General features: G+C 39.0%; 1 protein-coding gene and 2 non-coding genes across 5 annotated transcripts; all 3 read right to left on the reverse strand.

Annotated features, from left to right (window-relative positions):
* Positions 1-233: 233 nt before the first annotated feature.
* On the reverse strand, positions 234-23,157 carry CCNB1IP1 (cyclin B1 interacting protein 1). 3 transcript variants are annotated; one of them, XM_063596453.1, is made up of 8 exons: positions 22,835-23,157; positions 19,163-19,362; positions 16,702-16,779; positions 15,525-15,639; positions 7,774-7,957; positions 6,204-6,537; positions 3,452-3,785; positions 234-1,741 (listed from the first exon to the last, which is right to left on the reverse strand). In XM_063596453.1, exons 4-8 carry the CDS (start codon positions 15,547-15,549, stop codon positions 1,539-1,541), a joined length of 1,080 nt encoding a protein of 359 aa, XP_063452523.1. In that variant the 5' UTR covers positions 15,550-15,639; positions 16,702-16,779; positions 19,163-19,362; positions 22,835-23,157; the 3' UTR covers positions 234-1,538. The 3 variants fall into 3 exon arrangements, with proteins under 3 accessions (XP_063452523.1, XP_054953202.1, XP_034793121.1); XM_055097227.2 differs by lacking the exon at positions 7,774-7,957 and having other exon boundaries at positions 22,835-23,155; XM_034937230.3 differs by lacking the exons at positions 7,774-7,957; positions 15,525-15,639; positions 16,702-16,779; positions 19,163-19,362; positions 22,835-23,157 and adding an exon at positions 9,006-9,062.
* LOC112437107 (small nucleolar RNA SNORA79) lies at positions 13,166-13,313 on the reverse strand. The gene has a single exon (XR_003025769.1). It is a non-coding gene; the product is annotated as a small nucleolar RNA SNORA79 (small nucleolar RNA).
* On the reverse strand, positions 16,436-16,512 carry LOC112437116 (small nucleolar RNA SNORD126). Its single transcript, XR_003025776.1, has one exon. It is a non-coding gene; the product is annotated as a small nucleolar RNA SNORD126 (small nucleolar RNA).
* Positions 23,158-23,546: the final 389 nt, after the last annotated feature.

Consider the following 23,546-nt stretch of genomic DNA (forward strand, 5'->3'; position numbering starts at 1 on the left):
CAGTCCTTCATTTTACAGATACAGAGACTAAGTCCAAGAAAGTTCAAACTAAGTAGAAACCAGAACCCAGATCTTCTGCCTCTCCAGCCAGTATGCTTTCAAATCTTTCCTCTAACAGGACATAAAGTTACTGAGAATGTCCTTCAAATTTCTATCATGGCTCTACATTTTAAATAAATAAATGCATAAACAGAATTTAATTCCCATAATAATAGTCAGAAATACTCACTAAATAAAGGAAAACAATAAATAAATCTTTTATTTTAATACAATCTCAAGATCAATAACACATTGGTAAACTTTCTGCAGAAGTGCATTCCTAAATAAGTAAACCCAAGGCAACAGTTGACAAAAAGGTAAAGAAGTAGCTTTATTTTAAAATAGTCTTCCTTTGGTATCTTTGGGGGATTGGTTCCAGGAACCCTCATGGATACCAAAATCCTTGGATGCTCATGTCACTTTTATAAAATGGCATGGTATTTGCATATAACTACAGATTCTCCCAAATACTTTAAATCACCTCTAAATTATTTATAATACCTACAATGTAAATGCTATCCAAATAGTTGTTATATAGTATTGGTTTTTAATTTGTATTTTTTTATATTATTTTTATTTTTTCTCAAATATTTTTGATATATGGTTGGCTGAATCTGCAGAAGCAGAACCTATGGATACAGAGGGCCGACTGTAAATGCCAAAAAAATTAACTTTAAAAAATAACTTCATCAACGTGAGTTATTTTTAAATACAAATAGGGACTGAACATACATGCATCAAATTGTACTCTCGTTCACTGACATAAGCACACCTCCAAACAAGTTAATACGAAGGTAAATACATAAATATATACAAATAAATACACACACCCAAATAACAAGCCACACATCACCCACCATTTTCCAAGACCAAATTTTTCACATAAACATACTGGCAAATACAGCAAAATATCAGTGTACATTAACATACTTACATACACAGATATGCATAAATACCAGAATTCAAAGCAACATGTAGCATATAACACAGGTACTTAAGGCATAAACACCACAGCTCAGTGAGAAACAGCATAGGGAGAAAGAGTTATCTATTGAAACAAATACTATTGTGACCTTCTCACACTAGGGATGAAAATTCAGCAGTTCACAATGGAATTGAGATTAATAAAATGCTTATGCTTTAAATAATAGAAACAAAGAAACCAGACTCTAAACCACTCCCCACTACCAATGAGTTTGTTATGTTGATAATGTGAAAACAACTTCAGAGACTTAAAAGCACAGAGAAGCTGGGGAGTCCTATCCAGAAAAAAGATTTGCTAAATGAAATCACTGAAGATGAACATAGAAACATTCTGTAAAGTTAGCTAAATTATCTTTATTTTTTTTTTAGAAACAGGGTCTCACTCTGTTGCCCAGGCTAGAGTGCAGTGGCATGATCTTAGATCACTATAGCCTCAGACTCCTGGGCTCAAGTGATCCTCCCAGCCTCAACCTCCTAAGTAGCTGGGATCACAGGTGCGTGACACCATGCGTGGCTCAAATTCTTTTTACTTTGAAGGCCCTGCTAGAAACTTGCTGCTGCTCTAATTCACGACTTGGAGAGACAAAACTAAAAAAGCTGTTGCTGGGTTCAGGTGCTGTTGGAGAACCCACAAAAAATGGTCTGAACTGAAAATCTCCATCTCCATCGCCCCGATTTCGAACAGGTGTATTATCCAAAGGAAACTTGGAGTTGTTACCTAGGGCAGAAAAAAAGGAAAAACATAATTTTATTCATTTGTTATCTATATAATCTACTTCAGAGGAATCATCAAATATATATATATGAATATATATTTTTTCTCCAATATTTGTCTTAGAAAAAAACAGACATATAAAATCTTTTGCCCCAGGTTAAGAATTTTTTTAAAAAACATTGCAATAAACATTCTAGAAAAAAATATAACTGAAATATTGGCATATACCATGACCCAATATCAATTAGCATAGGCTTAAGACAAAGCAGATAATAGATCTGATTAAATGAACATTTAACTACTTCCACTGAACCCTTCCTTGGCTTTTACAGGTTTTAAAGGACCAAATAACTAAAGGAAAATGCTGACTATATATCCTTCAAGCTAACAGTGGCAGCAGGACATAAAAAGGTTAACTGTGTACAAAAAGAGGAATGGGAAAGAACTGGTGAATATGAAAAAAATAAGACAAATGTGGACAGTGACAAAAAAATAAGTATATCTATAATGCCCATTTACAGTAACTCTGACTAAATTACATTATATAAGTAAAACTGAAAGTTAAGCAGAAATTTAGGTTTTTATTCTTATATCTGATATTCCTCATCTCATCACCTCATACCTGCCCCCCACCTTTTTTTTTGTAGAGACAGGGTCTCACTATATTGCCCAGGCTGGTCTCAAACTCCTGGACTCAAGTGATTATCCCACCTCAATCTCCCAAAGTGCTGGGCCGCACCTGACCACCTCACACCTTTTCTAAGACATCAGTTCCTCCCCTATTAAATCTTTTTCCTCAGCCTATAGTAAATATCCAAAAATGAGTATTAGGAAAGTCCAGCACAAGAGGCTTCACTTTTTTGTATGCCAAAAACAATTTCCATTAATAGCATAGCAAAAATCTATTGGATTTTGTTGCATAAAGAGTAGTATAAAGGAGAGAGCTCAGGAAGATATGAGATTCATTCCGTCTGCAAGGCACCTAACAAGCAGAAAAGAGATGGCATCATACTAGATTGTGATTTAAAGAAAGAATCCTATTTGGATAACCTTTATATCCTCATTAGTTAGGATCATACCTAGCAAGCTGGTACATAAAACATATTTGCTAAATATTTGATAAATGGAAAAATGATTAGACAAAAGAACAAAACAACCAAACTGACAACTTAAGAACTGTACAATCAGTATTGGCAGGTGAAAAAAATTGAAACATGGCCTTCTTGGAGGATAGCAAATGGTTAAGAGTATAGGCTCTGAAAACAGGTTAGTGATATTGACCAAATTACTTAACTTTCTGTGCCTCAGCTTTCTCATCTGTATAAAAGAAGGATAATAATACTTACTTCATAAAGTTTTGTAAATTATATGAATTTATATAAAACACAACAGTGCCTAGCACTTAGGAATCAATAAATGACAGCTAATATTATTATTACTACAACTACGTAGCTTTTAACTTAATGTAGCAATTTGCAAACTTTCATTTTGCAGAGATAACTGCTCAAATTAAAGCTTTAATTTAAATGTAAGCAAATACAATAGATAAAAGCAATGATGTACAGGTTGAAACATGGGTGAAGAATTCAGAGCCTACCACAACTCAATGCTTGTCTTATCCTTATCGTCTCCACTGAATGCTTGGAAGTGGGCAGAGCAGTATAAAAAATCATTGATTTAAAGAACAGACATTTGATACATGTCCTTTCTTACCTAATGGGAAGCCAAGAACACCAGACTGTGCAATCATGGATGGTTCAAGGGTGCCTTCATGGTTAGCAATAGTGATGTTTCGTAGCCTAAGGCTATCATAGAGGCCTTGGAGCTTTTGATACTGACGATTGCGCTCCATAAGTTTCTCAGAGATGTCACTGAACTTTTTCTTGTATTCTTCTAGTACTTTCTTCATGGAGGTAACCTCCCCTTTCATTGAGGTCAATTCTACATCCTTGCTTTGTATTTGCTGAGTATATATCTTCTCCATCTGTTTCAGATGGCCCTCAGCCTTGCTGAAATTGTATTCTTGATAGAGACGTTCCTGATGTACCTGGTTCCAAAAGAAAAAAGATTTTTAAGGTATTGGGTACAAAGTTATGTATTGTAAAATGTTATACAAACACAAAAGGAAGAGAAAGATGCTTATATAGGGATGTTATTTTAACATTCAGAACCCAGTTTAAGAAGCAATCAGGATACACAATGAGGCACCGAAAACAATAAGTTATGTTACTAAATGCATAGAAAAAAGTCTGGAAGAATACTCTCAAACCACTAACTTTATACCACCGAAAGAACTGAGTATTTGTCTTAACAAGTGACATGTTTTCCAAAGGTTTTTAAGAAATATAATCCCATTTTTCAAGTAATCCACAGCATGAAGAACAGACTCTAAGACAACCGCAAATTATCGTCTCCTGGTACATACACCCTTGTGTAACTCCCTATCCCCTTGCACATGGGCAGGACCTGTGACTAGACTACTACAGAAAATGTGACAGGTTGTCACTTCATAAGTATATTACCTAAGACTATAAGGTCTGTCTTACTCAGAGACACACTCCCTTGCTGGCTTTGAGGAAGCAAGCAGTCATGTCAGGAAGGCCCAAGAGGCAAGTAACTAAGAACAGCCTCTCGCCAATAGCCAGCAAAAAATTGAGGACCCAATGAATCTAGACAGATCTTACACTTTTCACAAAAATAAACTCAAAATGGTTCACAGACTTAAACATAAAATGCAAAACTATGAAACTCCCAGAAGATAACATAGGGTAAAATCCAGGTGATCTTGGATTTGGCAGTGACTTTTAAAATACAAAGGTATAACCCGTGAAAGAGAAAATTGAGAAGCAGGACTTCATTAAACTTAAAAATCTCTGCTCTGTGAAAGACCCTGTAAGAGAATAAAAAGACAAGCCACAGATCAGGAGAGTATATTTGCAAAAGATAGCTCTGATAAAGGATCAAAGAATACTTCAAACTCAACAGTAAGGATAAAAAGAACACTTAAAACTCAACAATAAGAAAACAATTTAAAAATAGACCAAGAACTCGGCCGGGCGCGGTGGCTCATGCCTGTAATCCCAGCACTTTGGGAGGCAGAGGCGGGCGGATCATGAGGTCAGGAGATCGAGACCATCCTGGCTAACAAAGTGAAACCCCGCCTCTACTAAAAATACAAAAAATTAGCCGGGCGTGGTGGCGGGCGCCTGTAGTCCCAGCTACTAGGGAGGCTGAGGCAGGAGAATGGCGTGAACCCGGGAGGCAGAGCTTGCAGTGAGCCGAGATCGCGCCACTGCCCTCCAGCCTGGGCGACAGAGAGAGACTCCGTCTCAAAAAAAAAAAAAAAAAAAAAAAAAAAAGACCAAGAACTTCATATACACCTCACCAAAAAAAAAAAAAAGGCAAAAAAGCATACGAAAAGATGCTCCACATCATATGTCATCAGAGACATGCAAATTAAAATGAGACACCACTATACACCTATTAAAATGGCCAAGACCCAGAACACGGACAATACCAACTTCTGGCAAAGATGTGGAGCAACAGGAATTCTCATTCATTGCTGCTGGCAATATAAAATGGTACAGCCACTTTGGAAGACAATTTGGCAGTTGCTTACAAAAATAAACATACTCTCACCACATAAGCCAGCAAAAACACTATTTGGTATTTAACCAAAGGAGTTGAAAAATGGAGGAGCATGTAAGAGAAACAACTTACCCAGAAAAATATAATAAAAAGTTACTTGACAGATGACAAACATCCTTAAGAAGTATAAGTGTATATGTAAGATACAACAATACATTCAAGGACATGCTTAAAGTCATCCACAGGGAGGTCTTTCAAAGGAAATACTAAAAGTAGAAATCATAAAGGGAAAAAGTTAAGGATGCGTATTTGATAAGAATGCTTATCATAGCATTTTAATAACTTGGAAATAAATTATGATACAATATAACCATTAAAATATGATTATAGAATAGTTAACTAAAAAATATTTAACAAGATATTCATACCAAGTGAAGCACAGGCTACTCAGGAGGCTGAGGCGGGAGAATGGCTTGAACCCAGGAGTTACAGACTAGCCTGGGCAACACAAGAAAACCCCGTCTCAAAAGGAAGAAAAATTCATACCAGATATAATATACTGTCAACTCTTAACAATAAAAGTGTGTGTGTTATTATCTTACTTTTATACAGGAGAGAGAGAGTGTGTGAGTGTGTGTGTGTGTGTGTATACCCAAAATATAAACAATGGTTATCTCTGAGTGATGGAATTATGAGTGCTTTAATTTTCTTCCTTTTGATTTTCAACAATAAACATTATTGCTTTTGAAAACAATTTAATAAAAAGTTTCTCATATACTCATAAAAAATTAATAATAATACAATGAAGGAAAGACACTAGAAGTTCCCACAAATGCCATAAATCACATGCTCAAGAGAAACTAGACTAAGCACTAACCTGATATGTCCAGAAGGCCAGTGCTCGGGAGCTAATGTCCAACACGATCTCTGGTCGCAGTCCTGCCAATACCATAGCTTTATATTCCTCTGATGGACTGAGTTCTGTGCGGACAATATCTAGCTTTCCAGAAAGGGTACTGTTGCAGGCAGGACAGATAGCTGGTGAGCGACTAAACTCACCACTGCCATGCTGATCACAGAAGATGTGAGAGCAGGCAGTGACCCATGCATAGCCAGAGAGTTTGATGCGACACTTTCGATAATTACAAAGCAGCATGTCTTCACACAAAGACATAATAGGATAGTGAGGTCTCCAGAAGCTGAAGAGAGTCCTAAGAAGGGGTAAATAAAAAGGCCAAGTAAGTTAAATTGCAATGAAAATAATAAGTAAAAAATAAATATAACATGCAAGTTTTTATCATAAAATACTGCACATTTTATTATATTCCTTGTATTTATTATAATTGATATATTGATTTCAGTTACTCGATAATATTAATTGTGCTCGTTTGTCCGGTTTTCTAAAAACGCTTTAAGGATAAAGGTAAAGACAAAGGTGGTTACAGATCTTGCTAACGTCAAAAATAATATATACGTGGGCCAGGCTCAGTGGCTCAAGCGTACAATCCCAGCACTTTGGGAAGCCAAGGCAGGCGGGTCCCTTCAGGTCAGGAGTTCCAGACCAGCCTGGCCAACATGGTGAAACCCAGTCTCTATTAAAAATACAAAAATTAGCCAGGCGTGGTGATTCAAGCCTCTAATCCCAGCTACTCGGGAGGCTGAGGCAGGAGAATCACTTGAATCCGGGAGGCAGAGGTTGCAGTGAAGTGAGATCGCATCACTGCACGCCAGCCTGGGGGACAGAGCAAGAATCTCTCTCATAACATGTATATATATAGGCCGGGCGCGGTGGCTCACCCCTGTATAATTCCAGCACCTTAGGAGGCCAAGGCGGGCGGATCACGAGGTCAGGAGTTCGAGACCAGCCTAACATGGTGAAATCCCATCTCTACTAAAAATACAAAAAATTAGCTGGGTGTGGTGGCGGGCGCCTGTAGTCCCAGCTACTCAGGAGGCTGAGGCAGGAGACTCGTTTGAACCCGGGAGGCGGAGCTTGCAGTGAGCCGGGATGGCGCCATTGCACTCCAGCTGGCGACAAGACTCCGTCTCAGAAAAAAAAAAAAAAAAAAAAAAATTGCCTTGGCCCTCCGGGTCAATAGAAAAGAACACTCGCACACCTTTATCCCAATAGCCCCGCTGAGTGAGTTTCCTCAGGTATGTCACCTGGCAGCCACAGTTAAGATTAAGAGACCTATTTTACATCCGGCAGAGTAGGGGGCAGCGGGAAAGCAGAGGAGCTGGGAAGCTTTAAAGCTGAGCCCTCTCTCACGCAGCAGAGGCGCAGCTAATCCCGAATCTTCCACCAGCTGGGAGTAAGCGCCAATCTAACTTCTGTACAAGCTGCGTGAGGGGCAAGTTTTAGAGAAACAGACCCACAGAAATTACACTCTGGAATTTTCAGCCAGCTTTCCACGCTCAGTAGAGAAAATAATAGTAACAAATGATACTTAATCTGAGGCTGAAAGAAAAAGCGCGGAAAAACTCCGTTGCCTCCACAGCTCCACCAGCGAAGATTCCAGGATTCTCTGCGAGCGAGTGCTTCAGGAACTACGCCAGAGCGCGCATGCGTGGGGTTGCCCCGAAGCATCCTGGGACCTGCCAGGCTGAGGGAGTCGCGGGCCGCAGCTCCGGCTAAGAATCGGGAGAAATTCCCAGAAACAGTGTGACAGCTGTAATTGGACAGCTGGCACCTCCATGTTGAGGTAGTCCACCATTTTATTTTTTATCCACCTTGGAATAGACATCTTTCCACTCTCACACATCCTCTATACACATTTAAGGAAATTATAATTTTCCTTGAGTCTGCATTACAAACATGCATTACAGCTCTTTAAATTAAGCGATAGTGGGCCGGGCGCGGTGGCTCACGCCTGTAATCCCAACACTTTGGGAGGCTGAGGCGGGCAAATCACCTGAGGTCAGGAGTTCCCGACCAGCGTGGCCAACACGGTAAAACCCTCTCTCTACTAAAATACAAAAATTAGCTGGGCGTGGTGGTGGACGCCTGCAATCCCAGCTACTCGGGAGGCTGAGACAGGAGAATCACTTGAACCCAGGAGGCAAAGGTTGCAGTGAGCCGAGATCGCACCATTGCACTCCAGCCACGGCAACAAGAGCGACACTCCGTCTTTAAAAAAAAAAAAAAAAAAAAAAAAAATTATTTAATTAATTGATAGTATTGAGGGTCAGAACTTTGAGGTGACCTACCTGCGTGCTCTCCTGGAACTGCTAGCAGTGTTTAAATGATTGCACTGTGCCAGTTTTACTCTAATGCTGTTGCCTGTCATTTTCTTTGCCCTTCTGTGCTTACCCATAGCAGCTGCTTTAGGTAATTATTTTCTGCTTAATCTATATGGATCTGTTAGAATTCAGATTAAAAATTAACCTGAAGAGGAAAGCTAGACGGGTCCTCAGGATATAAACCTTAATGAAGCTTTTTTTTCTTTTCCAGATAGGGTCTCACTCTGTCGCCCAGGCTGGAGTGCTGTGACGCGATCTCGGCTCACTGCAACCTCCGCCTTCCGGGTTCAAATGATTCTCCTGCCTCAGCCTCCCGAGTAGCTGGGATTACAGGCACATGCCACCACACCCCGCTAATTTTTGTATTTTTAGTAGACACAGGGTCTCGCCATGTTGGCCAAGCTGGTTTCAAACTATTGACCTCCAGTGATCCACCCACCTCGGCCTCCCAACGTGCCGGGATTACAGGCGTGCGCCACCATGCCCAGCCTTATACCATCTTTTGTAGCCGTCTTTCCAGATGTTGTGAACCTATCATGAATTAGTAACAGATGCAATTAGCCACGCAGTGGACATCAAACCCTGCAAACCCCTTTCTGAGTAGTGCCAAACCATAATATCAAATCTTTTTCCTTCAAACAAAAAACTGTCAAAAACTGTGCAACTTCCTACAAGGTTTGTCATCTGTTTCGGAGTAATTAGGCCTTTGTACATTTCCTAAAATATCTTCTGATAACTTTAAAGTGGTAATTTAATTTTGGTATAAACCAGTTCCAAAAAAAGGAGATCTTCATGTGTGAACCATATACTCCCTAACATCTGTTTTTGGCTGTTTGAGCCTTCTGTGTGAATTCTGGTTTTAACTATGCCAAATGTAGAAATATTAATACAAAAAATAGTACAACTCATTTAAAGTTGAAAAATGCAAAATATTCTAATTTGACTAGTACCTAACTTTGTGATCCTAGCCAATTCCCTTTGCACTGCAATATGATCACTTCCTTGAGATGTATCTAAGTTAATAAATACTTAACATTAATTCATTTTAACACCATGTACTGCAAATATGCTACAATTTATCCATTCTTCTAATAGACATTGATTGCGGGTTTTTACAATTAAAAACAATACTGCAATGAACATTCTGTACATGTCTCCTTGAGTCCACGTGCCAAAAATTCCTCTAGAATATAACACCCAGAGCCTGGGTTAGTATATCAGCAACTTCAAATCAACTAAATGTTGCCAAACCACTCTCCAAAGTAAAAGCATAAATTTCACTGCCACCAGCAAAGTATAGAAGAGCCCAATGCTATAAATTCAGCAACATGCACACATGTCAAGTTGTTTTACTTTATTTCATTGTTGTCTATCTGATGACAGCGAAATGGTATCTCAGTGTTGTTTTAATGTACAACTCTTTCATTACTCGTAAGAGTGAGCATTTTTTCATCTGAATGACTACTCAGGGATCCTCATCTGTGATTTGCCTGTTCATGTCCTTTGATGACTTTCTTGATTTATATGGAGTCATTTAACAGTAATATGACATGCAAACATAAGTTTGAATTTTAGTGTACACAAATTTATCAACTTTTCCTTTTTGTACTTATGTCTACTCCAATATCATACTCTTGTTTTCAATAATTCTAAAGTTTTGCTTTTCATATATACAACTTTAATTCATTCTTCCCAACATAAAGAGTCTGAATAACTTACAATAAGAGTTGTGAAGGCCAGGCCAGAGTGACCACGACATTCAAGAAAGCAAACATTCCAACAACTTCAGTATTTGATGGAGTGGTAGTCTAGTCTGTAGCATTCCTAGGTTATATTTACCATGCAAGGGATACAATATGCATCAAAATATTAGAAATGTATTTCATTTGCTTTTAGAATGATATTTCATCATATTTATTGGCTATAAAAAACAAGGCAACCAACCACAAAGACAAAACTACTCAGAATAACAAAATTATATTCCAGCTCTTTGGGAGGCCAAGGCAGGTGGATCACCTGAGGTCAGGAGTCTGAGTCCAGCCTGGCCAACATGATCAAACCCCATCTCTACAAAAAAACACAAAAATTAGCTGGATGTGGTGGCAGGCACCTGTAATCCCAGCTACTCGGGAGGCTGAGGCAGGAGAATAGCCTGAACCTGGGAGGCAGAGGTTGCAGTGAGCCAAGATCACGCCACTGCACTCCAGTCTGGGCAACAAAGCCAGACTCCGTCTCAAAATCAAAAAAAAAAATTATAGATATGAAATACTTTCCATGAGAATCAGGCCAGGCGCAATGGCTCACGCCTATAATCCCAGCACTTTGGGGGGGCCAAGGTGGGTGGATCACTTGAGGTCGGGAGTTCGAGACCAGCCTGACCAACATGGAGAAACCCCGTCTCTACTAAAAATACAAAAATTAGCTGGGTATGGTGGTGCATGCCTGTAATCCCAGCTACTCAGGAGGCTGAGGCAGGAGAATAGCTTGAACCTGGAAGGCGGGTTTGCAGTGAGCCGAGATCACACCATTGCACTCCAGCCTGGGCAACAAGAGCAAACTCCGTCTCAAAAAAAAAAAAGAAATACTTTCCATGAGAATCTATATAGAGAAAAGCAGTCTGAAGATATTATAATTAAGGAGAAAAGGCTTTGAGTTTCAAGTAGTAGTTGTGCTATATTTGAACACATAGAAGTAACTTCCTGTTTATTTTGATACCTTGTTTTTATAGCCAAAAGTTGAGATTTGCAACAGAAAAGTCTGACTGCCTGAAGACCTAACATATTTCTTGTAATTTGTAAAATGGTTTAACTCAGTTGTTTACTGTTTTTAGACAAACTACTGAATATTCATGAAATGTATATTATCGATGAAGCAATTTCAAGAATCTTTTTTTTTTGAGACGGAGTCTTGCTCTGTCACCCATGCTGGAGTGCAGTGGCACGATCTCAGCTCACCACAACCTCCGCCTCCCTGGTTCAAGCAATTCCTTGCCTCAGCCTCCCGCATAGCTGGGACTACAGGCACGCTGCCCCACCCAGCTAATTTTTTTTGTATTTTTAGTAGAGACGGGGTTTCACCATCTTGGCCAGGCTGGTCTTGAACTCCTAGACCTCGTGATCTACCCTGCTCGGCCTTCTGAAGTGCTGGGATTATCGGCGTGATCAAGAATCTTAATTTAAAGAATATGTTTCATATTCTGGCCAACACGAGTTATTACAGTTGCATACCATTTGTGAGATTCTGGTATAAGCACGAGTATTAAATCTCATTACAAAAACAGTGAAGTATACCAGACTTTCAATATTTGGATTTTTATTTTGTACCCCTTGCATGTTAAATATACCATCATGGATGTAAACACAGCATATAGGACAGTATACTTTAGCCAAAACAATTGAGAATATTTCAACATGAAGCAGAAATGAGTTTTTAACCATACCTGAATGGTATGTGCAATTTAACTCAATGATAAATATCAAGTAAGATTGTAAATAAAATATTAACAATAAAAGATTTCCTACTAAATACCAGTAAGGTTTTATGTATCTATTCCTCACATAAATAGATTGGTTTTGGCAGTCATTCTTATAATAGGCACTGATTCCAGGTTTTACAATTAAAAACAATACCACAGTGAATGTTCTATACATGTCTCCTTGAGTACATATGCCAAGAATTCCTTTTGGAAACCGCCCTGGTTTGTCAATCAGGGCTTCCCCCACCTTCCCCACCACCCCACCCTGAACCCTCTATGGCTCCCACACCCAGAGACTAGGTTAGTATATAAGCAAGTATTTTTTTGGTATCTCTTTTGGGCCAAGCCTTAGGGAAAAAGAAGGCATCCTGCTTTCATGGAGTTTACAATCTACCAAAGGATCTAAGAATAACAGAAGAAAATGAAAATATTATTTTATTCTTTCCTTTGCCACCTCTTACATTTTTGCAAATTGATTCCATAAAGCCATTTCTGGTGAAAAAAGTCTATCTTTAACTTGAAGAATTATCTACCTTCATACTGCAAAGAAAAGTTTTTTTTATATATATATAAATTTTTTTTTTTAGACGGAGTATCTCACTCTGTCACCCAGGCTGGAGTGCAGTGGCACAATCGCGGCTTACTACAATCTCCACCTCCCAGGTTCAAGCGATTCTCTTGCCTCAGCTTCCCAAGTAGCTGGGACTGCAGGTGTACACCACCATGCCCAACTAATTTTTATATTTTTAGTAGAGACAGGGTTTCACCATGTTGGCCAGGCTGGTCTCGAACTCCTGACCTCAGGTGATCCGCCCACCTCAGCCTCCTAAAGTGCTGGGATTATAGGTGTGAGCCACCGCACCCAGCCAAAAAGTGTATTTTTAAAACTGCCCTGACGTGTGTGAGCAACCACTCTAAAAAACTGAGTAAACCATTTAAAATTTGAACATGAATGACTTTAGAGTATAATGTTTCAGTAACTCTCAGAATCAACTGGCTTTATTTCATAGCGCCAGATGACAGCTATCTAATTACTATATGCTCGTGTTTTGAAACTAGGCTGCTGCTTTTATTTTTTTAATCACAGGTACATTTTCTTAATCTGGAATTACCACCCGTTTAGTAATTGTTTGACTCCGCAAAAATCAGAAGGCACTAACGGACAGCCAGCCCATCCTCATGGTGCCCTGAGTGAAGATAAGCCATTTTTGATATATGATGGATCAAAATCCCACTGCCTAAGGCTTCAAGCAGTGAGAGGAACAGCCATCAAAGTTTAACTCCAACCACATTAATTTAAGAAACGTTTATAAAAAATAAAGACATCCCAACCTGGGCAACATGGCAAAACCCCATCTCTACAAAAAATACAAAAAATTAGCCAGGCATGATGGCCTGTGGTCCCAGCTACTTGGGAGCCTGAGGTGAGAGAATCACCCGAGGCTGGGAAGCCAGGGCTGCAGTGAGCCCTGATTATGCCACTGCACTCCAGCCTGGGCAATGGAATGAGTCCCTGTCTCAAAAAAAAAAAAATGAAGACATCAAGAGACTCTTATAAGATAGGAATCATTACATCTAAGTAAGAACTAGAGGCCGGGCGCGGTGGCTCACGCCTGTAATCCCAGCACTTTGGGAGGCCGAGGCGGGTGGATCATGAGGTCAGAAGATCGAGACCACGGTGAAACCCCGTCTCTACTAAAAATACAAAAAAAATTAGCCAGGCGCGGTGGCGAGCGCCTGTATTCCCAGCTACTCAGGAGGCTGAGGCAGGAGAATGGCGTGAACCTGGGAGGCGGAGCTTGCAGTGAGCCGAGATCGTGCCACTGCACTCCAGCCTGGGCGACAGAGCAAGACTACGTCTCAAAAAAAAAAAGTAAGAACTAGAAGAGATCATTAACGATCAACTGATCCAGCAAGGGAAAATGAGGAACTAGATAACAAGTTAGTACCAAAATCAAGATTAACCAACTAAAGAAAATGTTATTCCAACAATTATATAAAGATACACATTATAGTGCCTATGACTAATTCTAGAATTTAATTAAGTTTTGAGGGGCGGGGTGAAGGTAATGAGGGGTAGTCTAATTAACAGAAAGATACATAAGCAATAAAAACAAAGAATTTCCTCTTTTTTTTTTGAGACGAAGTCTAGCTCTGTCACCCAAGCTGGAGTGCAGTGGTGCGATCTCAGCTCACCACAACCTCTGCCTCCCAGATTCAAGCGATTCTCCTGCCTCAGCCTCCCAAGTAGCTGGGATTACAGGTGCACGCCACCACACCCAGCTAATTTTTGTATTTTTGGTAGAAACGAGGTTTCACCATGTTAGCCAGGCTGGTCTTGAACTCCTGACCTTAGGTGATCTGCCCACCTCACCTCCCAAAGTGCTGGGTTTACAGGCATGAGCCATCACGTCAGGCCAAAACAAAGAATTTTCGTCAATCTATTATGCAGATGTCAAAAACTGCCAGGTAGTACAGAATCTAAGAGAAATATACACATGGATTCTGATGACAAAATAGTTAACATCAAACTGAGCATTTACCGTATGCTTTACCCACACCCTTACTAATTTAATCTTCAAAATAACCACCCTGAGTCAAATACTATTGCCATCCTCTAAAATATAAAACTAAGACATAGATATTAGGAAACTTGCCAATGCTGCATAACTGGTGAAGTGATAGAGCATGCGTTTGAACTCAGTCTGACTCCAGAACCCATATATATACTATACAATGCTACTTCTCAACATCTTTAATTGACTCTTTTTTTTTTGGAGACGGAATCTCGCTATCACCCAGGCTGGAGTATAGTTGCGCTATCTCTGCTTACTAGAACTTCCACCTCCTGGGTTCAAGCCTCAGCCTCCTGAGTAGCTGGGACTACAGGCGCACACCACCAGGCCCAGATAATTTTTTGTATTTTTTTGGTAGAGATGGGGTTTTGCCATGTTGGCCAGTCTGGTCTCAAACTCCTGAGCTCAGACAATCCACCCACCTCGGCCTCCCAAAGTGCTAGGATTACAGGTGTGAGCCACCACGCCTGGCCTCAACTGACTTTTAAAAAGTGAAATTTAGCCGGGCGCGGTGGCTCACGCCTGTAATCCCAGCACTTTGGGAGGCCGAGGCGGGCGGATCACGAGGTCAGGAGATCGAGACCATCCCGGCTAAAACGGTGAAACCCCGTCTCTACTAAAAATACAAAAAATTAGCCGGGCGTAGTGGCGGGCGCCTGTAGTCCCAGCTACTTGGTAGGCTGAGGCAGGAGAACGGCGTGAACCCGGGAGGCGGAGCTTGCAGTGAGCCGAGATCCCACCACTGCACTCCAGCCTGGGCGACAGAGCAAGACTCCGTCTCAAAAAAAAAAAAAAAAAAAAAAAGTGAAATTTATAGCACCTTAGCAGCTGGCCATGAAGTCACAAACCTGAATTTTCAAAGACTCATATATATGGCAAAGCTTCTCAATCTCAACGTAAGCCTTACCATAAAAGAAAAACGCAGTACTCATCTACAGCATATCCAGGATTTACAGCACCAAAGAGGTCCAGACTGGAACAGCGAAACTCAGATCTGGTTTCAGTCTCTTGAAATTTTACTCCTGCAAAAGACAACAAAAGCTAAAAAATTATTTCAAGTCCTGATATTACTTTGAGTTGTTTGTATTTCCTGTATTTCACCCTTCTTTCTACCTAATTCTCTGCTGAAAATGCAGGCACGGGTAAAGAATATAAGCTTGTCCTAAGTTACCTAAAATAACTTTTAAAATATTACAATACATGAATACAATAAAATTAGAAAATAGGTTTATAATAATAAAAGATTACTTGTAGAACCCAATTCTAGAGAAAATAACCCCCTAGTATTTTAGTATATATATCCTTTCAGTTTTCTTAAGCAAACATATGCATATAAAAATATTTAAGCAGAAACATATTGCTCTATATAATCTGTTTTTCATGTGTCATGAATACCGTTCTATTTCAATAAACATAAAACTGTATCATAACTTTTAAGTGATTCTATAGTGTTGTACCGTATAGTCTTCACAAAATTGATTTAACCAACTCTGTGTTTCCTTTAATCTACATGTATAGATTGATAAAATAATGATTAGTTTAAAACTGCCAGGCTAAATTGCCTATAGAATTATACCAGTTGCCAGTGCTTTTTCTGTAGTGTTTGAACTTTTAGATTAATGATTCCTGACCCTAGTTCTAACTCACAAAAGTGATTTTTTGGGGATATAGAGATATCACAAAAGATCAAAGCACAACAAAACATTAGTCTCAAATTCATAATTTATTAAGATTTAAGAATTACCTGGGATTACAGACTAAATCCCAGTATGAATTCCAACAAGCAGAATTCAATTGCAGGTGTTTGCCCCTAGCTTTAGTCTGCTCAGAGCATGTGTTTAATCAGGCTGATCAGCTGAAACACGGACTTAACATGCATTTCATCATGGCAAACTGTAAATCACTGGGGAAGGGCAAACCAGCACTGGCTCCTCATCCCTAAACAGGAAAATTCTCCTAAGGTTAGAACTGGGGATTTTTTTAAATTACCAAATTCCATCCACTAATAACACCGAGTCCCAAGTCTTGCTAAGTGATTAGAAATCCAAATGAGGTAAAAATGAAGATTTTGCTCTTACTCTTACCTCTGGCATCACATGAATCCAGCTTCTATCTAGAAATCCAGTTGAACCACAGGATCTATCAATTATCTAGGATCATTTCTGGAAAATTTAAAAAACATAAATAAATTCACAAAGGTTATGATTACATGACAACTCACACCAGCATGTTCTATACCAAGTCACAAGAAAATTTAGAGTAACCGTTCATCCTTTATTTAACTCTCCATTCATTAATATAAATTATTGACTCATCTATTTGGAGAATGTCACCAAATGCCCAAGCTCAATATCAAATAGGGCAGGATCAGGAGTTCAAGGTTACAGTGAGCTGTGATCGTGCCACTGTACTCCAGCCTAGGCAACAGAGTTAGACCCCGTCTCGAACAAAACAAAAAAATTTAACAACAACAACAACAAAAAACCAAGCAGGACCCCTACACAAGCTTAATTTTGTATAAATTTACAAGCTTGGATAAAACTGCACAATAGTCTAACCAACTTCTGAAAGGCTATAAAGGTCAACAACCTCACAGTAAAAAAACAGTTATGCAAGAGGAAGGAGTCAAGAACTTGTAAGATTCAGATAACTGAGAAAATAATCCAAAATAGTCAGTTTTTTCAAAGCATGTTTCAATTTCATTTGAGCCAATGCCGGATTGTATTTAACCTTTACTCTTCGTAATCCTTTGTCAAAATAATCTGAAGAAAATCTTCCCTTTATATAGGAAAATTTAATTAGTAACATTTGTAACCCAAGTCTGCCACAAGATGGCAATGTAAGAAAGAGTCTTGCTTTAATTTCCTCTTCCAGCATTTGCGTGTCATCTGAACTTTCAGGTCAAATATATACTAGATACGCAGTTCATCTTTGCAGGCAACCTTCACACTATTCCCTACTCTTCACCTAATTACTAGCTAGAAAATTTTTTGTATTTACTTGTAATGATCATCTAAAACTTGTTAGCTAAAATTACTGCAGTTATACTTTCATCATTATATTCTTTTTCATGCAGCAATGTGGAGATTTAAAAATCCATAACCTCAGATACAATCTAGCCAGAAAGACAAGACTCATAGAAATTATACCACCAAATAAGTAGTAGAAAGCAAGTAAGGTTAAGAAAAGAAGTAGGATTGGTCAAGGAAGGCTTCATGAAGCAAAAAAAGTGGGTCATAAGTGGACCTTAAAGTTGCATGTCCAATAAGTAACCACTTAATTAGAGTTAAAAATTAAGTTTCTCCCATTACCCTAGTCACATTTTCATTACTCAATAGCTAAATTGGAAGTACAAACATAGAGCATTTCCATCATAACAGAAGGCTCCATTCGACATTAGTGCCTTTAAGAATGGGTCTAAAATAAGCTGACAGAAAAGAAAGCAGTGGCTATCATTCTTTAGAAATCCTATCTGTCAAGCAGTATAGAATTTGTATCATTTAAATTTTACAACCCCCTATTTACAGGAAAATTGAGGCTCAGAAAAATTACATAAATTTCCTAAGGTCACCTAACTAGTAAGAGCTAGGATTTAAATTCAATTCCATCAAAACTCCATACTCTTCAATTCACCATGGTACTTCCTACAGGAAATACACAGAGCTAAAGGTTTGCTTTAAAATGTAATGCAGTGACATGCTAGCTCAGTAGGTTGGAAAGAAACTGAAGCATTTTAAATATCTCAGACAGATATGATCAAAATGTTATTTTACTCCTTCCTTGCCCTATACTTCTATAATGCTTTAATTATGTAAAATGTTTTCAGATCAGCAGGATGCAAGGTTAACTAAGAGAATGTAGACAAGAAGCAAGACATGGTGTGAAAGGTTTCTCCAGTTTTAACAATGTCTACCTTAAAACTCCTTGATCTCTCCAAACCTAAAATAAATTTTTTTAAAAAAGGAAATTAAAAAAAACTACTTGATCTAAGTATTCTTACAGGATAATAATTATAGGTTGAAAGGAACAACTTCTCTATTAATCTCAACTCACAAACAAAACCCAGATTGCAAGAGGCCTGGTCTTTTTGTTTTGACACATAGCACAAAGCCTGGCACATAAATCCTGATGTTAAATATGTGATACCTTTCCCAATGTGTGATGCTCCCTGCAGGATTCTAGTCATGCATGCTTCAACAAGTGTCATTCCACCATACAAAGGACATTTCGTATTTACTAAGTATTGTGCAAATGCTCCATAAACAGTCAATGATCCCAGCATTTTGTTGACTGTGGGCAGTAATCACTTCAAAGTACTAGTGTTCATAGCCAAAATGTACATTTTATATGCGTGAACAGATGCTTCATGAAGGCCGAATACAAACTACAAATTGATACTAAATCAGCAGATACTCGTGTTAAGATTTCATCACCATTCCTTTTGACTCTATTCCAATTTACTCAGTGCCACCTAGCATTATAGGATACAATGGTAACTCAAAGAATCTCTAAGCTAGGCTTTTTAGATAGAAAAAACACACATACGTGTAATGAAGAGAACTTAAGGCAGCTTATCTTGATCAAAATTCAAGTACCAGGCTTTAGGTACCATCAGCCTTTAACCCTTTCTGTTGAGAATATCCAAATCCAAGCCCATATGATTTTCAGGGGGTCTACAGATGGGCCAGTTCTGGACTGGCACACAGGGTGCTGGACTTCCCTCCTCAGTGGATTTCATCTTCAACCTGAAACAAAATGAACACACAAAATTTTGTTCATAGGAAGTAAATACTAAACTAATAGCTTGGTATAGTTTTCCTTTAGAGATAGTTATATAAGGTACTGCTATCAGAACAGACTCCAAGTTTTATTTCCCACTCACTATCAGTTTCCTTCCTTTTTAAGGCAGAATAGTATTCCACTGTACATATGTATAATATTTGCTTTATCCATTCATCTGTTGATGGACCCTTAGGTCAATTCCGTATCTTGGCTTTTGTGAATAATGATGCAATGAACATGGGAGTATAGGTATCTCTGACATACTAATTTTATTTCCTTTGAATATACCCAGAAATGGGATTTCTGGATTATATGGTAGTTCTATTTTTAATTTTTTGAGAAATTTCCATACTGTTTTCCATCATAGCTGCACTAATTAATATTCCCTAAAATAATAGATTTTGAAATCATACTAAACTAGATTTTAATCCTGGCTCTCTCATGTATTTGCTGTGCCCATGGGTAAGTTATGCAACTTCTCTAAACTTCAGCTGTCCCCTCTGTAAAATGAGGACAAATACTACATACCTCTTAAAACTTCCGTGAAGACTGAGGTAATAAATACATTTTGCACTGTAGCTGGCATGGAGTTAAATGTTTAATATGTTATTTCTATGTCTTGCCCAAGCTCAACCAGCTAGTGAGTAGAAAGGCAAATATTCTGCCTAAAAATTTCACACTTTTCCACAGCCATAAAAAAAAAAAAAAAAAAAAAAAAACATGTCCTTTGCAGCAACTGGAGCTGCTGGATGCTGCTGGGGGCCATTATCCTAAAAGAATTTACGCAAAAACAGAAAACCAAGTATTGCATGTTCTCACTTATAAGTGGGAGCTAAATCTTGCGTTGGGAGCTAAATCTTGCGTAGGGAGCTAAATACTGGGTTCACAGGAACAAAAAGTTGGGAACAATAGACACTAGGTACTCCAAAAGGAGGAAAAGAGAGAGAGGGGCAAGAGCTGAAAAACTTCCTATTGGGTACAATGTTTACTACCTAGATGGCAGGATCAATAGAAGCCCAAACCTCAGCATCATGCAATATACCCTGAAACAAACCTGCACATGTACCCCATGAATCTACAATAAAAACAAATTTAACAACAAAAAGTCACACTTCTCACAATAACCCAGAAGCCAGAAAGGTCACTCATATAGTACTCATAAGGGCCCTTCCAACTCCAAGATATTGTGTCCTTTTTTTTTTTTCACTCTTGTTGCCCAGACTGGAGTGCAATGGCGCGATCTCGGCTCACCACAACCTCCACCTCCCGGGTTCAAGCGATTCTCCTGCCTCAGCCTCCCGAGTAGCTGGGATTACAGGCATGCACCAACACGCCCGGCTAATTTTGTATTTTTAGTAGAGACGGGGTTTCTCCATGTTGATCAGGTTGGTCTGGAACTCCCGACCTCAGGTGATCCACCCTTCTCGGCCTCCCAAAGTGTTGGGGTTACAGGCGTGAGCCACCGCGCCCGGCCATATTGTCTTTCAAGCAAAAAAGACACAGGTTTGCTTCCCCCTTCCCCTCATTTCCTACTTAACAATGAAGACTCCAATGTATTATGAAGTCTTATTAACAAAAGCATGCTTCCATTGGAAAGAATGTAATGTTTTCCCAACTCACAAAACTTCCACCTAAAAAACCGGAACTAAGCCTCTTAAGACTAAAACAGCTTTGCAGAAATTCCCAAACGCTTCCTTTTTTATTTTGCATGTTTATATCCTAAAATACATTTCAGCTTTTCCTAACTTAATACTAAAATACTCCCTCAACACCATGAGTTCAGGGGCATATCCAGCACACATTTTCTAAGTAAACACTGAAAGCATGCCCTTTCTGCCCCTGTGAATACAAAAATGACTTGGTTGTTCTGGGCCACTGCTGTCACTCCTTCCCAGCATTAAACACATGCTCATAACAAGATAAACCATCCCCACTCAAACCAAAGTGGGCAAAGATATATTCACATAAAAGCCATCAAGATGATTTTCCTTTCGGTGGAAAATCCTTTATTGCTCAATCAAGTTTAGAGTATTGATTGGTTTCTAGTCACCACCGTGTACAAAATAAATATAAATAGGAAGCACTGCAAAATATCTAGAGTCCTTTTAAACAAGAATATACCAAAACCCAATTGAAATGCCTTTATGCCAACTGACTTATTTACAAGGTTATTCATTTGAGGGGGAAATATCAAGATCATAAACTATCTGAATACCTACTGATAAAAGCTAAATAAATTATAGTAGGTACATAAATTAGAATACTGAGTTACCATTATACCCCGAAAACCTACTGAAAAAATATATTTTTTAAAAAAATAATTTTTAAAGAATACTATGTTACCATTATGAAGAATGTGAACACTCTACTCATGGAACTTAAGTGGAAAAAGTAAGACACATAGTAGAGTAGGTATAGTAAAAGGGAAGGATACCTACACATATTTGCTTATATGCATAAAATATCTTAGTAACACTGTTATGAGGGAGAGGAATTGGATGGCTTAGGGAAGGGGATAAGAAACTTTGATATCTTTTGAATTTTGAACCATGTGAATGTATTACCTATTCAAAAATATATATATATATGATGTGTATACATATATATATATATATATATATATACATATATTTTTTTTTTTTGAGACAGAGTTTCGCTCTTGTTGCCCAGGCTGGAGTGCAATGGCGCGATCTCGGCTCACCGCAACCTCCACCTCCCGGGTTCAAGCGATTCTCCTGCCTCAGCCTCCCGAGTAGCTGGGATTACAGGCATGCGCCGCCATGCCCCAAAAAATAAATTTTAACAATGCTTGAGAATTATAAAAATTATGGGAGGCCTACAAATACCTATTACTACATTCGATTAACTGGTTTATTATTTGTCTTTCTCACACTTTCTGCCTATAAGAATATCCAACACAAACATCACATAAAAATTAACATGTACCAAAAGAAAGGAGTTCAGTGAAATGACATTGAAGGTCACTAAGCAAAACTTTTTATGAGAAAACAGATATCCAAAATACTTGCTGTGAATAAATAAGTACTGCTTACTTCTAAAGGTACCTAACATTTATTACACACCAACTAGAGCCTAGTTTTTATATATTTTATCTGATCTTGGAGAGCTAAGCCTCGGAATGGCTCACTGCTTCTCCCAAGGTCACCAGAGCTGTAAACTGTGGCGCTGGAATTTAAATCTAGAGGCTTGCCCTGAACTAAGGTCCCTAATCTTTTTCCATAGCTTTTAAGGACACAATCACCACAGTGGCAACATTAAAAATTAGGAGCTCCTTTTAAGGCTTATCTGTCTTCAGAGTTTGCTGCCCAGGTTCACCAAGAAAGCCGAAATGATCTGAGCAAAGGCCAGGGGAAAGGCAAGGTACGCTGCAGCTTCCACAAACCCAGTAAGGACCTGGGCCCTCTAGACACTCACCGGAGAATTAAACTCTACTGAGCTGAACGCCTTCTCCCGAAATCTGACCTCACCCAGGGAGATATAAATCAAAACAGCATTAGGATGATAATATCTTTCCCGCCAAGCAAAATGCACGCACTGTGCACATGAAGCACAGTCTATTGTTCCTGGGTCACCAGGACTCGGAGATGGAAGGCAAAGCCAGTACTGCAGAGGCCCACGTGGAAGGAAACAAGCCAGGAAGAGCATTTCACTGCCTTCTCCCAACCTCCACGCAGCCGAAATTAATCTCCTTGCGACTCAAACACACTCCAATGCCGACTTGAAATAAAGGCCTGCCACCTGGGTGTATAACTCAAATGGAAGAGAAATTCAAAACAATGAGAGAGCAAAATTAAGCGCACACTCACCAGCCCACCAAAACGGAGAGGGAAAGAAAGTGGAGAGACAGGAAGTCGCCTTGGGAAGTGTCTTCAGAACCTGATTGGCTAATGAGTTCAAGAGGATTCCCTCCTCCTTTACCTTAAAAGGTGCTGAAATGACGTAACCCACTCCACCCCTCTTTATGGACCAGTGATGCTTCTTGCACTATTTTTGGAGTGAACTTCTTAAACCAAGTTTCCTTTTGAGTTAATGTACTTAGGCAAAAACAGGCTAATTTAAGCTATTTATACACGTTGTTGTTTGCGTGGGCCTACTGCATTCTATTCCAAAGAATTTTCATCCCTTA

The sequence above is a fragment of the Pan paniscus genome, chromosome 15 (assembly GCF_029289425.2).
Source record: "Pan paniscus chromosome 15, NHGRI_mPanPan1-v2.0_pri, whole genome shotgun sequence".
Lineage (NCBI taxonomy): Eukaryota > Metazoa > Chordata > Mammalia > Primates > Hominidae > Pan > Pan paniscus.